Source organism: Epinephelus moara, chromosome 2 (genome assembly GCF_006386435.1).
Source record: "Epinephelus moara isolate mb chromosome 2, YSFRI_EMoa_1.0, whole genome shotgun sequence".
Taxonomy (NCBI): Eukaryota; Metazoa; Chordata; class Actinopteri; order Perciformes; family Serranidae; genus Epinephelus; species Epinephelus moara.
This window is the reverse complement of record NC_065507.1, coordinates 32,990,866-33,008,248: the sequence shown is the minus strand read 5'-3', so window position 1 is coordinate 33,008,248 and position 17,383 is coordinate 32,990,866. Positions and strand designations below refer to the sequence as shown.

The following is a 17,383-nucleotide window of genomic DNA, read 5'->3' as shown; positions in this document are numbered from 1 at the left end:
CTTCTAACAGTGTATTTCTACACTGTGGTATTGTTACTTTTACTTAAGTAAAAGATCTGATTACACTGTCGGTTCCCTCGCTGTCTACAGACGTCATTTTTGTATGGTATTGTAGGTCACTTTCACTCTTATTTTGAAGGTTCACCGGATGTTAAAATTGTTGTGGTTAACTTGACGCGCCGGTTCGACCTGGCAAGCGTGATTGTGGAAGTGGACAGCAGTGTTGCGGAGTGAAAAGCGATCAAACAGTTATTATTGCATATTTTTCCACATTTTAAGGAGTGTTTAACACTGCGTACAAGCTAGCACCCAAGCCAACTACGGTGGACTGTCCCAATGGCGGCTGTGAGGAGTATGAACAAAATGTATGGACTCTGTTTCCATACTGTTCGTCAGACGGCAGGACTGAAGGCGTCGAGGCTGCTTCAACACAGAGCCTTCAGAGTCGGTGTAAGTTAAAGCAATAACGTGCAACATCGCTGTGAGTTATTTATTTCGCTAGATGGCCAGCATTAGCTAAACAGGGTCGCTTTAGCAGCGACAGGGTTGTTGGAAGAAGTGGTCCGATTTTTGCCTAATAATAAAAGCTGAGATGTCAAGTTAAATCATCAACAATGAGATAGTCAAGTGCGTGTATGAATTAAAGTCATGTTTAGGTCAGGATTAGATATATTTGTATCATGGATTCGCAGGAACGCGTTGCTTGACTTCTTCAGTTATCGCGATGGGTTGTGAGCCAGCTAGCTTAGCTGACAACCTTGCAAAAGCTAAGGTGGTATTAGATATATAACAATTCTCCAACGCACCATTATTAGCTCAAACTGAAGCTATCCATATGTGTGTAAATATATATGTTCAAAAACTAATCAGCAGCTTGAGTGTCACTGGTGCACCTTGTGTTTTGCTGTTGTGACTCCGAAGCTTAGGTCGCTAGCTGGCTAGCCGGCTAATGTTTTAGCAGGCTATATTCCTATTGGTCGAACAAAGGGGCGGTGAGGAGGAAACTTCCGTCATCAAGATCAACATGTACTAGTAATATCTTAATAACACAAATGTGATACGGGGAGAAGGTGACATTAAAACTGTTGTTGTCAGCTCCCATTAAATAAAAGTGCACATTCTGGTATTCACGGCTTACTGTTAATCAGTCTCTGAGTCAGCTGTATGTCACAAAAACCATCGTTTAAAATTAAAACATGTTTCACCTTACTATCCATACATGCATTATTGAGTCATAACTGCAGTGTCACAGTGCGATAATCAGTAATCACTGCAGTCCAAATGGTACTTTTACAGTTTTTACTCCACTACATTTACTTGACAGCTTGATAGATACTAGTTACTTTGCCAACATGAATAATGGTACTAAAATCGCTCAGCCATTGAGAGTCTTGTAATGGAAATTAATGAGGCTGAAAAAATGGCTAAAATGTGACAGTCCCAGGGACAGTATCAGCAAATTTATATACAAAAAAAATGATACTAGTAAAAGGTTTGACACTCACCAGACCACATTTTTATCACCAATGCTAAAATAATGCATGAATTTTATATATACATCCATAATTGCTTATCGTTACAAAGACATGGTGCTGTAAATTCTTGAAAATGCAGTATCCATCAAATCCCCCGGTACATGTTAAATCACAATACACACAATCTGTGATTCACAGCTCTTGCACTAACAGGTTTTTAAACAGAAAATGTGGTCATATTCCAGTAAAATCACCTTCAGTGATATGACATACATGTTTCCCATTCAGTTGCAGCAAAGCAGCTGCAGTTTTTTCTTTGGATGTAATCATTAAGAGAAAGATGAATCCCCCTTTTGTGTTGTGTATTTGAGAGAGGGCATTGCTTTGCCCACAGCCACAGTGATGTTATTAATAATTAATGCTTGTATTCAATCTTTCAGGCTGTGCACCGACAGCAGCCCTTTGACTCATCTCTGGAAAAGCCACAGTTCCCTGGAGCCTCGGCTGAGTTTGTGGATCAGCTTGAGTTCATCCAGCCCAATGTCATCTCTGGGATCCCAGTGTACCGGGTGATGGACAGGCAGGGCAACATCATTAACCCCTCTCAAGACCCTCAGGTACAGTCAGCCTGCCTGCACCCCTGGTTATTAAAAGTGGCACTATGACCTCCTCTCCTCCCGACATGCTCTGCTGGGCCAAAGTTAATTTGTTGGTGGTTTTGTGTGTTTGTTTCCTGCTCAGCTCTCCAAAGAGACAGTTTTAAACTTTTATCAGAAGATGACTATGCTGAACACAATGGATCGCATTCTTTATGAGTCTCAGAGACAGGTATGTTTTTTTTTGTTGTTGTTGTTGCATTTCCTGGTTTAACAGTTACTGAAGAATGTTGTAAAGGTGTGTGGCTTTGTTGATGTTTCAGGGTCGGATCTCTTTCTACATGACCAACTATGGTGAGGAGGGGACACATATTGGTAGTGCTGCTGCTCTGGACCCAAGCGACTTGGTCTTTGGTCAATACAGAGAAGCTGGTAAGAATCAGACAACATGCGGTTTTTACCTGACATTGTTCCTTTTTAGATACAGGGTTACTTTTTAAGTTTTGATAGTGATTAAAGCAATTGACTTACCTTAATTTTGTTACATCTTATTGTTGCAGTAGTTGTTACGATCATTGCACTCTGGAACATACATTATAAGATGATCAGTGTCAGTAGTAATGTTGTACCAAACATAACAGCTCTACTCCAAGCTTGATAGGCAGTTTGGTCTAAATAGATGTGCCAGTGATTGCTTTGGTGTTCAATCATCATGTGACTTGTGAAGTCAACAATGCTTCATTCAGTCAGCAACACACCCACATTGACTTCCGTCAGTCTGCATTCAGTTGTTCAGTCATTCGGAAAATCTGTCCATAACTGTAGATCACATTATGTAGAGTCAGCAGCAAATGTTCATTACAACTCAAATATAAACATCTAAAGTGCATCTAGAAATAGACCTGTATCTTCAACAACTTACATTTATCTAATATCTTAACCCCCCCAACCTGTCTCACCCTATGTATGCTCTCCTGCCACTGTACACCCCCTTGAATGCAGTCTCACCCTCTGTAGTCCTCTCATAACCGCTGCATCAGTCTTCCAACTGCATTTTCACCGTCCATATAACCTCTAGAATAACGTCTACCCTCCAGCCTTTTGGCTCACATCCCCCCCCCTGCATGTCCATTCAGTATAATAACCATCAGTTTTCCAGGTTTTTATGTCTTGTAAGTAACAGTCTTAAAATTCCTATGCTGCCCTGCAGGAGTGCTGATGTACCGTGGTTTTCCTCTGGAGATGTTCATGGCTCAGTGCTACGGCAACGCAGATGACCTTGGCAAGGGCCGGCAGATGCCTGTCCACTACGGCTCCAAAGATCTGAACTTTGTCACCATCTCCTCTCCTCTGGCCACTCAGATTCCTCAGGGTAGGCTGTACATCTGTGTGTTGACCTATCTGATCTGTAGGTACATACACCTGGAAACATATATTCATGCCTGATGTGTCTGTTTCAGCGGCCGGAGCTGCATACGCAGTCAAGCGAGAAAACCTCAACCGTGTTGTAATCTGTTACTTCGGAGAGGGAGCCGCCAGCGAAGGGGATGCACATGCTGGCTTCAACTTTTCCGCCACCCTTGAGTGCCCACTGATATTCTTCTGTCGTAACAACGGCTATGCCATCTCTACCCCCACCAATGAGCAGTATAGGGGAGATGGCATCGGTAAGAAATCTAAGTGTGGTCGTATGCAGTGTCTGATATGAAATCCTCAGCTGCTCTTATGAACATGTTTCATTTTTTTCTGATTGAACAGCTGCTCGTGGTCCGGGTTATGGCATGCTCTCCATCCGTGTTGATGGTAATGATGTGTTTGCTGTGTACAATGCTACAAAAGAGGCGCGCCGCAGGGCTGTGGCTGAGAACCAGCCCTTCCTTATTGAGGCAATGACCTACAGGTTAGTTGATGTTGGAGTGATGTGTGACCATTCAGACTGAGGTCATTACAACAGTTGCTTGATGCACTGAATTGTTAGTCCCGATTATAATGATTAACTATTTTAGTTTAGTTTATTCATTTATTTAACAACCTCGATCAAACACACAGAACAAAAGGAGGGAGACAGAGACAATGGTATAACCTGGTTGCTACATTTTTTTAAGTACCCACCTAACATTGCTATTGGCTGGAGACTACAAACCACTGCCCCAAAGGTTGACACCTATAAATGCCCTGACCAAACCAAAATAAGAAAATACAGGCAGAGGGCAGGTTCTCTGCAGATACTGACACCGCCAGGGAGTACTTTTTACTTTTATTGATTTTTAGGAAAGTCCAATATTAAATCATAAGGAGTGGATGGAGTGACAGGATTTGAATGGGTTGCATTTTTAACAAAATGCTTTTTGAGGAGAACATTTTATGGAAGGTTGTAGAAAACATGCTCACGGCTAAAATGTTTAAGTCAATTAAGGAAGAATACTTCTTTTCATTCTCTAGAATTGGACACCACAGCACCAGTGACGACAGCTCAGCTTACCGTTCGGTGGACGAAGTGAACTACTGGGACAAGCAGGACCATCCCATCTCGAGGCTGAGACATTACATGGCGGCCCGAGGTTGGTGGAGCGAGGACGACGAGAGGAGCTGGCGGAAGAAATCTCGCAAGATGGTGATGGAGGCGTTCGAGGGGGCCGAGAAACGCCTTAAACCGAATCCTGAGCTGCTGTTTACTGATGTGTACCAGGAGATGACGTCCCAACTGAGCAAGCAGAGAGAATCCATGCGGAGGCATGTGAGCCAATACAAAGAGCACTACCCACTTGACCTTTATGATAAATAACTGCGTTCATAGGATGGAATGAGTTGCTATTTGGTGACTTAATGTAGGAGTGGGTGAGAATTGAGACTAAACTGTTGCACACCTTTACACCCTTACTGTATTCATAAAAATATAGTTTTGATATACAGTGTGTCATTTCTTTCTGCACAGCTAAGGAAGAGGAGAAAGATTGTGCTTTCGAAAATATTGTACTTCATGCCTCTGGGTTTGGTGCCTTAAGTTAATAGATTTACTGTCAGTAGTAAAGCTCCTCTAAAATGCTAAATCACACTTGTGTCTCAGTAATTCCAAGGTCACCCCTGTTCTTCTTTAAAGTGCAGCAAAATGGTGCATTTGTAATGCAAAAGAAATGTACAAACTGAGCAATAAACGGTGGAAGTTTACTCCTGTTGTGTTTGTTCTCTCACCTGCAACTGTCTCTCCAGTGATCATGGTTTTAACAGGTTTCCTTGTGTATCATTGAGGTGACTGACTAACTTTCCTATACGAATTGTTTTTTAGTATACACACCCAAATTTTAGATGGGTTTGTGTGCTGCAATGCTGTTACACTATTATAAATCCCAGAACTGTACACTTGTGTCTGTTTTGTGTTTTGTGGAAAATAAACTATGGAGCTTTCAGTTGTCTTGGTTGAATTATTTTTATTTGAATTCAGTAGAACAAAAGGAAAAAGGTGTCCAGTCTGACTTGGCAGTGAAATATCTTGACCCACTATGCTCATATTTCCATTATAAATGAACTACTCTGCATTTGTTCATGCTACAAGTTTGAGTCCATGCCAGATGTCAGCAGACTGTACGAAACCCTCAATTACACTTCCTCTTGCTGCATCATCTTGAAAAAGGACAGTGAAAGGGACAACGATGGAAGTAAATAAGCCATGGCCTCAGCATGTTGCTGCAGTCAGTCTTTCCTCTCTTCTTTTAAATCGCGGTATCTTTTGCTCACCAGTCCTATTCAACAAGTCAGCAAGGGGCTGTGAATACCCCTCCACAACTTCTTCACCTGTTGGGGAGAGCGCTGGTGAATCAGAATCAGATCTTTATGCACACACAGATTCTCACGATCCTCCTCCTTGATGTCAAATGTCTGAAAGCCTGCGTTTGCCTCCGGAGAAACCCCCATAGCCTTCAAGCACATCCCAGCATAGACGTCGTCGATGGGGAAGAAAGGAATAATGCGTGAAACTGAATGAAAGGGTTGCAGCAATGCTCCAGAGATAAGGAAACCACCTCCACCAGCATAAGCAGGGTATGGGCCTTCATAGAAACTCAGAGGAATGTAGTATTTGCTTTTGGGGTCCCTGAGGGGATTTGCTGTGCTTATGACATGTCCAACATACAACCGAGAGGCTTTCGAAGGCTCCAGAGAGTGCAGGTAGCTGATTAATGCAGGTGTGTTAACAAATACATCATCATCTCCACTAAAAACAAAGGAGGCATGAGGACAGTATTTCAGTGCCCACTGGAGGAATGTGTTCACTTTGAGCGTCAGATTCAAGAAAGATTCATGAAAGTCCCACTGCAGGATGTCCCCAAAGTATCTTGCTTCAAATGACAGCAGTGGGCTGAGGTCAGGGTCCTCAAGTGGGGAGCTTCCCACTAGGAACAAAGTGCGCACTCTCAGTCCACTCTGATACACCCCCTCTCGTCCCCAGGTCTCCCGCACCGCCTGTCTTCGCTCAAAGTTTCCAGGACTTGACTTAATGGCAATAAGCAGGAAGGTCTGGTTGTCTCCTTTCCCTTTAGAGAAGCACTTGTTGGGTTGATTGAGCAGAACTGGAGGGGACCTGCAGTTCATGCCCTGCAAAAAGTCCTGGAATAAGGCAAAATAGGAGGTGAAGTCATGCACATTTGTTTGCAGAAGCTCTAGATTTGTCTCCCTGCAGCCAGACCAATCAGAGTCATGTCCAAAAGGATTATCTCCCTTGTCCAGATTCCTGAGGGACGAGTGCAAAAGGCGGTTCCAGTACGCTCCATTTTGAGGGATGGTTTGTCTGAGGCCATCAGAAACAGACACATTGTGGACATTGGGGTGAGGTGTAGTGAAGCTCTCCTGCTTGGAGGATGGTGTTTTTCTGTCGTGGGCCTGGAGGCTGACATGCTTGAGGTGGTCCTCTGGTGCCGCTCTGCGACTGTAGGTCACCTCTAAGTGTAGGGTTGAGTAGAAGATCAGAAATAAAGTGACAAGGAGAACCAAAGCACTCAAGGTATGAAAACGTCTCATTGGCTCGAGGTGAGTAAACCAAGCTGTGTGGTGCGTTGTTCTAGAAATAGATCATCTTTCAGGGGAGATGGTCCCGGGACCTGGTGTGTTATTGTCTTCAGGTGATGCTCTGGATATACCTGCCAACAGAGGTATACAGGTGACAGGACACCTTAATGTAAATAACCAAATTGCAAACCTTACAGCCTTGGACATTAATAGAAATAACTATCAGCTTCAATTAGTATTCAGTGCAAACTGTTAAATATACTGCCAGGTATTCTTGTTATTTTGTCAAACCCCACTTACAGAGCTGACATCATAGATGAATACCTGTTCACCAAATAATACACAGAGATGTACATATTGAAGTTAGTAAGAGTATGGTTATTTTATATTATTGCCCTTTGACAATCATCACAGTTTTCAATGCTAAGAAAGGATTTCGAGACAATGGGCCTCTGGACACAGATATGCAAAATGCACTACTATGTTTCCTCCATAAGAGCAAGACACAGACCCTGTAGTTATTTTGTCACTTTTATTGTTATTGCTTACATCTCTTTGTAGCATTATTCATGTTTTTGTAGGTTTTGTGTCTCTTTTTGTTTGTGTCTTTTGAACATTTTGTTTCTCCTCTTTGTGGTTATTTTGTGTCTCTTTACCATTCCTTTGCATCTCTTTGTGGTCAGTGCTTATCAATTTCAACTCAATTTAATAAGCTTTATTGGCATACCATTTTGTTGTGTTGCTAAAGCACAATTACACTTAAAGACAGACAGTGAATTCAATCAGCTATAATTGAATATAATAATAGGTAAATAAATTATTAGAGAAACAATAATGATGTATTACTACAAAATCAGACACACATTTTAAAGATAAAAATCTCACTAAGTGAAGGAGTAAATAAAAAGGCAGTGTGATGTGATGTCAAGTCAATAAAAAATATAATATAAAAAAAATGTATATATATATATATATATATATATATATATATATATAAATAAATACATAATTATTATTATTATATTTAAATTTACATTTAAATGTCCTGGTGGTGTCTTAATTTGTCGCAGGTGATATAGTCTTGAAAATAAGATGGCCTGCAGCTGAGCTCTGTCGGGACGCACCTGAGCAGAGTCTTCTCTCCAGTGTTTAATTAGAAGCAAACCGGCTTTGCACAAACAAAGCAGTTAAGTCCTGAGGGCTTCAATTTAACAGCGTTACAGTAAATTAGCAAAACACCTGAAATATATTAACTTATGCATAGGAAGGGAAAAATGAAAACGCATATGGACACCTTATATTCATCTACATCTTTGCCAAGGCATAGGTCTAAAATACGCACGACGGATTTCATTTAACGGATTTAATTAAAGCGCGACTCGATTCAAAATTCGATAAGCCTGTCCACAGGTTGCAAACAAGCACACCGTTACAAAGGCGGACACCGGCAAGTGAGAGCCTTTACCTGGCGTTAAAAAAGTCACAAAGAAGATAACAATTCCACATGCAAGTTTTGGAAACCACTTACTAAGTCCAAGATGATCGCCCGTCAAGCAGAAGCAGAAGTTGAGGAGTCAGACACGGCAGAAGAAAATAATATCCTGGAGCCCTCAAATCCTACCGACAGCTGAACAGATGCACAAAACCGCATCGTTTAGTTTTCCACCCCATATTTTCCTTTAATGGAATTAAAAAGACAGTGTAAGTACATACAGGTGCAGGTCCGTTTATAAGATCAGGCGATCAGTTCACACAGCACTGCAGGCAGGTGGAGGCCACGCCCAGGATGCTGAATGTCTCAGACAGGTTTATTCAAACGTTTGACAGGAAACATCACTGATGTACAAATTATTTAAGACCAATTGTCTCTTGACAAAATCACCAGGAGGGTACATGAGCACAGTGTTCAGATCAGTAAAGCTCCTTTTTCTTCAATGTATTGCATCTTGTGCAGGCTTTTTCTCAGCCTGGTTATTTATGAAAAATAAAAATCAATCACAAAAAACAAAACAAAAACACACTCACACTTGAGAAATAACTCCTATACAGTGGAAAGTGGCTGCTCTAGTTTTCTCATCCTTATCAAACCATGCAAATGTTCACAAAGGTGATGCGCTCCTTTCACCTTCGTTCATAAAATAAAAGCACTTTAAATGGAAATCCCCAAAACAGTTAGTAAATGAACTGAGAACACGTCTAAAAGCATCAATGTTTTCTTCTTTCATCAAATCTAGCTGTTCACATCCTGAGAATTTCGCAGCGTAAGGCAAAGGGGGTATTTGCCGTGGAATAACCTCAGATACTCTTGGCCTCTGCTTGGAGAGGAGCTCTGCAGCTGAGATGAAGTGCTGTTTAATTAGAGGTGCCCTTATGTGACCTACAGTATACTGAGCACTCCAAAGGACCAAAAAACAATGTGAGTGCTTTAGTCTGAATTGGCATTTTGGTCAGTTAAGTTGACTCTAGAGCACATTATGGGAAAACTTTTGTTTGTAAATTAGCATCCTCTCATCCATTTCATTACAAGAACAATAAAATAAAACCTTTATTACATTAGTGTGCTGGTATGAGTATTTGGTGTTGCAGCCATTATGAATATTTTAATTAATGTTGGGCCAATACCTGGATCATAACAATATACAACTAATATACTGTGTGCTGTGTGCACACTGGGGAAAATAATGTTCATAGCAAAAATTTTTGGAACATTAAGTTGAGATGATTAAAAAGGAAAGGAAGAAATACTGCACATGATGGGATAGAAACAGTGTCTGTGAGAGAATATAAGGGGATAGTGGTCAAACGGTTAAGATTGCTGCTAGAATGGATGTGAGAGGCTTGAGGCAAAAAAGAAGGATGCATGTTGCTTGTTGAGGGCTTGAGGTCACAAGCAGGTAGGGAAGTCAGCGAAGGTCACTCTCGTCATCCTGTATGGTCTTCTTGATGCGGAGAAGCATGGTGGTGAGCCACTGGTCCAACCGTGAGATGGTGTCAAATTCCTTCACCTGAGAAATGAGCAGTAACTGTTACCAAAAACCCCAAACAGTAAAAGTCACATCATACAGTGTGGCATTTTTGTACTGTTTTTTTCATTACTCAATATATAATTAACAGCACAAAGCAATATTTGGACATCTGTTTTTTTTAATGCACACCTGTAATAAACAGATATTAATCTATCAGGTCCAAGAAATACACATTCTGATTCAAATACATCTATAAAGACTCCTTAGCTTTAATTTTTTACTGGTATCCCAACACTTCACTCAGATAATAATTTTGTAGTCAAACTGTCCACTCACCGAGTCAGTATAGGCATCCACGTTCTGTTCTTCATAGGCATCTAGAAGTTTCTGATTAGGTAAAAACAATAATGCTGTATGTCAGAAAGGCTGCCTATAGACAAAAATACACTCTGATTGTAAAAAACAATAACTTGAGATGCCATAACAACAGGCTATAATGCACTGCATGCCCGGAAGAAGGCTTGGACAGTATCTTGGTATCACTGTATACAAGGGTTTTTAAAAATAGGTAGGTATGACTTTCACAACCGTCAAAAGTACAGAAACTGATAGAGATGCTGTGTTGAGGCGATGTAATGCACATCACGTGCCACCAGAGGTCAGTCTCTACTGGTCAGTCTCGAGACACTTGAGTTTAATCTGTTATCTGTGTTCACTCCAGTATGAAACTCTAGTGATTGCGGTGATGTATTAGGTCAGTCCGATCAGCTGCAGCATCATATCAATAACTGATATCGAATCGGGGGGGGATCTCTCTGAGGTCTCCTCACTCCTTAGAGCAGAAATAAGAGCTTTTGGACAGCTTTAAAGATGAGACACCAGAACGTCTTCTGGTTCAAGCGAGGTTAGAGGAGCGAGGAAATATCAAATAAGAGCCTTGGGATGCACCCTATGAATGGTGGGAATAACGTTACAGCACCAGTAAAAAGCTGGCCAGCAACGGCAAAGAGAGAGACAAGGGGGAAAAAAAGAGTGTGCAGAGCCAGCATATTTTCACATCTAATTCTGTGAATGAATGGTTTATTTCGCCCAAACCAGAGTTGGTGATTGTTGGAAAAATGGACAGACGAACCAAGACAGTTTAGGTGAGTTTTGTTTGTGTGAGGTTGAAGTGAAGTGTGTTTAACAATGAGTTAACAAAGCAATTAAGTTAGTCTTAGTTCGGTGAGACAGAGAGAAACTTGAATTCAGAAGGTGAACATTTGTATTTTTCCGTCTTATAAGAAAAACAGACAAACATTTGTGATTACTTCTACAGTATGTAAACACCAGCATGTCTTTCTTACTCTAATCAGAACTGTTGAGGGCAGACTTTAACTGTACCAAGATGAGTGGTGTTTTGCCCATCTGCCTTGCCATTTTATATTGAGAGGATTATTCAGTGTTTTTGTTCATTTGTTGATTTCAGAGCCAAACTAACACCAAAGCCTACCTTCAACAGCTTGCATTCTCGAGAGTCTGAAAAGGCCGGAAACATTTCTTCGTACTTCTGCACAGCGAGCTGGGTGACAAGAGAATGAACATTAGGACAGTGGGCTCATGTTACACTTGCTGTACATGGACACAGAATCAAGTGTTAGGCTTACTTTTGCATTCAGCATGTCTACACAGAAGTGACAGAGCGCTGCCTTGAAGAAGTGATCCTTGGCACTGTATTTCAGGAGCGTACTGTCCATTGCGTGGGTTCCAACCTAAAAATCACAAAGTACAATTCACATTTATTTTGGTACCACAGCCCACAAAAGCCACTGATAACATAAAGGCCACTGATGAGCTTTCCTTATCTCACCTGTTCATAGATCTCAATCGCTTTTGGGTACTGCTCCAGCTGAGCTGCGTAGGTTGCTACTTTCAGAAGGCACTTGTTTGCAGAACTGCAAAGGAAAATTGAGAGGCTTCTAAGTCCACATCATGTATTCACACTCATCAAGGCTCAAAGACCATTAAGTTACATAGCTGCACAATCATAAAACAAAAGTGTAAAAGGAAAAGAAACTGTATTAATTACTTTTTTTAAAGCCTACAAAACACCACACCCCAAAAGCAAACAAAAGAGAATATTACTCATCCAAAATAGTTACCTGGTGGATTCTTCACCTTTGTAATAATCTGCTGCCTGCTCATAATGAGCAATGGCCTGGAATGGAAATTGGACATAAGGCATAAACAGTGTTTTCCCCAAGAGATGATTTGAAGGTTTAAACAACAGAGACTACTAGCTGTTAAATTAGAAGCAAGAATTTGCCCTTGAATTAAAGTTCAGTGTGTGTCAGATTTAGGGGGATATATCAGCAGAAATTAAATATAATAAGTATGTTTTCTTCAGTGTATAATCACCTGCTTTATTCTATGTTTAGTGGTTTGAAACACTAGGTCTGTTAGTTTTGGAGGATTAGAGACTTCTGTGGATAATTCAGCTTCTGGTAAAAACCTCCTGAGCGTTTGAATCTTAAGTTATCACAGAAAAAAGGTTAGCACACATTAGCAGGTGCATGGCTGGCAGTTGGAGAAACACTGATTTGTAATGTGAAACTCTTTTATTCAGTGTTTTTACCTGTTTTAATCACCTGCTCCGTTTGTTTTGGAGAGGCGGAGAACTCTGCGGATAATTTCCCTGACAGTAAAAACCTCCTGTAATTCCAATTTCTACAAGCAAATGTTTTGCACATGTGACATATTTAATATTTAATGTTGTTACTGTGTTGTTTCTATTTAATGTTTTGTATTGTGATGTCTGGTTTGATGCAGCAGTTTCCCTTAATCCAAGATAAATTTCTCCCAAGGGAGACAATGAAGTCACCTTGACCTTGAACAATAAACAGTGAAGGAGTTTTAACTAGGAGAAGTTTCAGCTGGTTGCAATCTGCAATCCTCACTGCTAGATGCCACTAAATCCCCCTTAATCCTACACACTGTTCCCTTAATGCATAAAATAATAAACATGAAACACAGATATTTATTCTGACCTTGTCAATGTCCACCATCTCTGTCTCATATATTTCAGCAATGGTGATGTGATGTTTGGCTGCGATGGTGAAGCGCCCCTAAAAGCAGAGAAAAAAAACAAAACAAGGGGGAGTAACATCAGCACAACAGTTGCGTAACATAAAAAGGCTTCTGAAATTAAATACTTTAAACAAGACTTCCCTGTTTGTAGACTCACCATATCAGTGTATATCTCAATGGCTCGGTTTAGGCAGTTTATGGCCTCTGTTGAGAAATATAAAATGTTTTAGACACATGACATAAAACTGGGTCACTGCAATTATTCATTGAATTCACATCACAAAAAAGAAAAGAGTAAGTATAAACTTGTAGATCAACTAAATTAGAAGTGGTGAGAGGGTTAAAGGCAAGAGTCCATTTAAAAAGATTCCTCTGCCTAAAATATGGTGGCCACTGGGCTTGATGTAATTATTTATTTACACTTTCCTCTGGTACAAAGCATTAATCTGTCCACGTTCCCATTTTCTAACTGCACAGTGAAAAGAGCTATAAATAATGTTGTTAAAGCTCTTTAGACATCAGACACTGACTTATGTACATGGTCCTCTGGAACTGGTAGAGCAGGCTTGTAAAACAGGAAATACATGTGAGCTTAGCAGTCATATAGTCCCAAGGGTGGTTATGAGTAATGATTACCTTGTGGATCTGCTTTTTTGAAGGCATTTCCAGCATCTATGAAGCTAGTTGCTGCATCGTGTTTGCTCTGCATCTGAAGGTGAAGGCGAGCAGCTTGGGAGAACGCATTTCCTGCAGCTAAACAAAAGATGCATGCAAATGCACTGCATGTTAGAATACTGACAGACTGAAAAAATCTTAACAAATAAAAGGACAATCATTCCTTTTTTGAATTCAACCTGTAATGATTATTCTTACCACACCAATTTTTGGCCATTTTGTACATGTTGGCTGCCCTCACGTACATGTCACAGGCCTCTTCCATCTTGGAGGAACCCCTGTGTGTGACAGCACAGGTGTTGAGTTAAACAAGACTCATACAGATTATTGCTGGGTAACATTGATCAAACATTAAGTTTCATAATAGTTCATGACTAGCCTTGATACATTAATGTAAAGATATTTTGAGGCATGCTGCATGACTGAGAGATATTCACTATGTAAATTAACTGTGCTATTCAAGTTTTTGTTTACATATGTGAAGAGAACACTGAAACACAGTGAAAATCCTTAGAGGCCCCACTAAACAATATTACCACGATACTTAAGTCACAGTCCAGTATTATTGCAATATGCTCAGTACTGCAATAACATATATTGGCATATATTGCAATTTATTACCTTTTTTTCAATTACAAATTGTGTCAACAAAGGAAAATCTTTTCAACATGTGTTTTATCTAATAAGATAGTTTTCATTCTGTTCATCTAACTTTGATAATTTTTACTGCAGAAAAATGTAATAGAGGACTGAATGGACTTTATTATTCTAGTGGTCTACAAAGAGTTTAATTTGTATTTGCAATATTATAATTAATATAATAAAAAATGGATTGTCGTCAATTATGTAACTATACAATATTGCTATGCAAAAGAAAAGGCAATACAATGCTGTATTGACTCTCCACCCCCACCCCTATTATATATATGTGATGCTACATTTGTTCGCCATAATGTGCTAAATATATTGATATCAGAAAAAAAATAGCATTATCAATATCATGATAATGATACATTTGATGATACATTATGTTCTATTATGTAATTATGATTATTATCACATTGCACCTTATACTACACCTAGGGATGCACAATAAAATCGGTACATCATTGGTATCAGCCGATATTGGCTTTAAAATGAAATATCAGAATTGGCCAACAAGCTTTTATTTAATTTGCACAGTGAATAAACATTACATATATTAAAAACTATTGTATTTTATGTCTCCATCTGCTAGTGTGCCATCACAATAAGAGTATGCATGCATAATATGATGTTCATTCCACTACGGAAGAGACGTAATAATCACTAAAATTAGGTGGGGAAAAAAGTGTAGATATCGATATTGGTATTGGTTATCAGTCCAATGAGTTGTTATATATCGACATATTGGATATTGGCAAAAGATCCATATCGTACATCCCTTACTGTATCTCATCCCATACTACAATGTTACATGTTACAGTGACTTACGCGGTTATTTACTACATTGTATTTCTATTATGTTGCTACATTAGTAGAGACAACAATGTCACTACTTAATCACACTATATACTATTCTAGTTTAATCTATTTACATATATACAAGACTGTTTTGAAAAACTTCTCTGTTCATCTGTACTTGTACCTGTCTTTCTGCTTCTGCAACACCTGAATCTCTCCTCTGGGAATCAGTAAAGGATTAACTTATCTTATCTCTGGGCACTTTTACAATTTAAGATGGTTTTGGATTGTTACATTCATGCTCACAGTATTGGTGCATGAACTTGGCTTAACTTACTATCTTACTAAATCTGATGCAATTCATAAATCCAGTCCACTCTGCTGTTGTAAACAAATGTCATTAATGGAAATATGTTATGCACCTAAAGATAGGAGTGACTTTACAATATTTCCCCAGTAGATGGCGTTATAGCATCAACACTGCAGCTAGTACTCCGTGTCCTTCCGATATGCGTGAATTACTTCAAATGTATTGTAAAACGAATATTTTCCATTACAAGCCCATCTGCACATTGCAGGACTTGGCACTGAGTAACTGAGCCCCGTTTTCTGCTGCACACAACCCTGTTTTATACGTGGTTATTCTCTGTTCAGCAGTGATCTGAACGAAGATAACGCCACATTTATAACTTAGCTGTAATGCAGCGTTTAACACTCGCATTATATAAACCACGAGCTAGATACGAAGTAGCACGGTGGTGCAGTGTGTTTTTGTCCTGCCTTCAGATCTGCTGGTGTCTGGTCAGCTAGCTATCTTCCGCTTACTTGGCCTTTAGCTTTGACGAAATTTAGCTAACCGTTAAACAGAAGCTAACTGACACACTCACCCAAACATCGCCCCGAAAAACGACTGCGATGATTTCATTTTCTTCTCAGCCTCGGCCATTAAAGCCGTTGCTTCTTTTTCTTTCCCACTGTTGTCCATTATTCGTGTGTCACAGCTTTAATGTTGAGGGGAGAATGAGAAATTGCGAAAGTTTAGTCAACAAACTTGCTAATCAGTGCTACAGTAGCAGCGGGTTTGCTTTGCCTTGTCACGTCACCAGCCAGACCATCACCCCTGTCATGTGACACTGGACCTGCCGCCTTCCAGTGCTATTCGTAAGTTCCAACTTCAATCTAAGTTATAATTAACAAACAGTGGTGGTAGAATTACTGAGATATTTTACTTCAGTAAAAGTAGCAATGACACAGTGTAGAAATACTGTGGTACAAGTAAAAGTCATGCATCAACAATTTACTCACGTAAAGGTACTTAAGTTTTAGCACTGAAATGTAGCCTACTTAAAACCAAATGTGAAAGTAGACTACTTGTTATACAGAATAATGTATACTATGGTATTACAATTAGTGATGCATTAATGTGTACATCACTTTAATATGGCAGCTGGTAAAAGAGGGATTGCTTTTAATTACTTTAAATAATGCTGCATAGCTTGTGGACATACATCATAATTTACTTAATGATTGCATTTGCAAATGTAGCTTAAAACATAGTCAAGTAAAGTACAAATACATCAAAGTTGTACTTGAGTACAGTACTTGAGTAAATGTAGTTTCCACCACGAGCTACTGGCAGGAAAGAAAAGAATATCAGTGTGTTTTGGTGTTGATCACTTTAAGAATTTAATCAGAAGTGAACCAACTGAGGCAGCAAGGTTGCATGTAATAGTGATCAATTTATTAACTAAAATGTTATCCATACTACAATCTAAATTAAGATTATGAATACTGATCAATTTAATATACTGTCAAACTTTTCAGTTATGTATTTGTATCTCTCTGAAAACACATAACTAAAAGATTTCTGACAACACGTGAAGGCATCTTATGATAAACTGATGGTCGTTACAAAGTAATGACGGTGGCCATATCTAACTTTGACTTGGTTATCTAATTTACAAAGCAATGCACAAATCGCATATGGGAATGAAATACTAAAATATTTTCTCTAACGAACGTCAGATCAGATCTATCCATGTATTAGCTAAAGTTTGTAGGTGCTGCAGCCAATCCCAGCTGACCGGGTGTTTGCCATCTTTGAGTGAATCTTTTGGAGTTTTGGAGATAGTTTCTGAGCTCTGCATAATAATTCAGCAAA

At 39.6% G+C, this 17,383-nt stretch overlaps 3 protein-coding genes across 4 annotated transcripts; 1 reads left to right on the top strand and 2 right to left on the bottom strand.

Moving 5' to 3' along the window:
• The first annotated feature begins 160 nt into the window (after positions 1 to 160).
• On the top strand, positions 161 to 5,478 carry bckdha (branched chain keto acid dehydrogenase E1 subunit alpha). The gene is made up of 8 exons (XM_050033555.1): positions 161 to 450; positions 1,916 to 2,092; positions 2,217 to 2,303; positions 2,395 to 2,503; positions 3,282 to 3,443; positions 3,532 to 3,738; positions 3,830 to 3,971; positions 4,514 to 5,478. The coding sequence occupies exons 1-8, from the start codon at positions 337 to 339 to the stop codon at positions 4,854 to 4,856; spliced, it is 1,341 nt and encodes a 446-aa protein (XP_049889512.1). The 5' UTR covers positions 161 to 336; the 3' UTR covers positions 4,857 to 5,478.
• Positions 5,479 to 5,489: 11 nt separating this feature from the next.
• Positions 5,490 to 8,917, bottom strand: b3gnt2l (UDP-GlcNAc:betaGal beta-1,3-N-acetylglucosaminyltransferase 2, like). 2 transcript variants are annotated; one of them, XM_050033531.1, is made up of 3 exons: positions 8,786 to 8,917; positions 8,597 to 8,699; positions 5,490 to 7,203 (listed from the first exon to the last, which is right to left on the bottom strand). In XM_050033531.1, the coding sequence occupies exon 3, from the start codon at positions 7,082 to 7,084 to the stop codon at positions 5,816 to 5,818; it is 1,269 nt and encodes a 422-aa protein (XP_049889488.1). In that variant the 5' UTR covers positions 7,085 to 7,203; positions 8,597 to 8,699; positions 8,786 to 8,917; the 3' UTR covers positions 5,490 to 5,815. The 2 variants fall into 2 exon arrangements, with proteins under 2 accessions (XP_049889488.1, XP_049889479.1); XM_050033522.1 differs by having other exon boundaries at positions 8,601 to 8,699.
• napab (N-ethylmaleimide-sensitive factor attachment protein, alpha b) lies at positions 8,860 to 16,344 on the bottom strand. Its single transcript, XM_050033544.1, has 11 exons — positions 16,110 to 16,344; positions 13,978 to 14,057; positions 13,741 to 13,857; positions 13,262 to 13,308; positions 13,065 to 13,142; positions 12,180 to 12,235; positions 11,888 to 11,972; positions 11,685 to 11,789; positions 11,531 to 11,599; positions 10,375 to 10,425; positions 8,860 to 10,077 (listed from the first exon to the last, which is right to left on the bottom strand). The coding sequence occupies exons 1-11, from the start codon at positions 16,205 to 16,207 to the stop codon at positions 9,976 to 9,978; spliced, it is 888 nt and encodes a 295-aa protein (XP_049889501.1). The 5' UTR covers positions 16,208 to 16,344; the 3' UTR covers positions 8,860 to 9,975.
• Between the last annotated feature and the right edge of the window lie 1,039 nt (positions 16,345 to 17,383).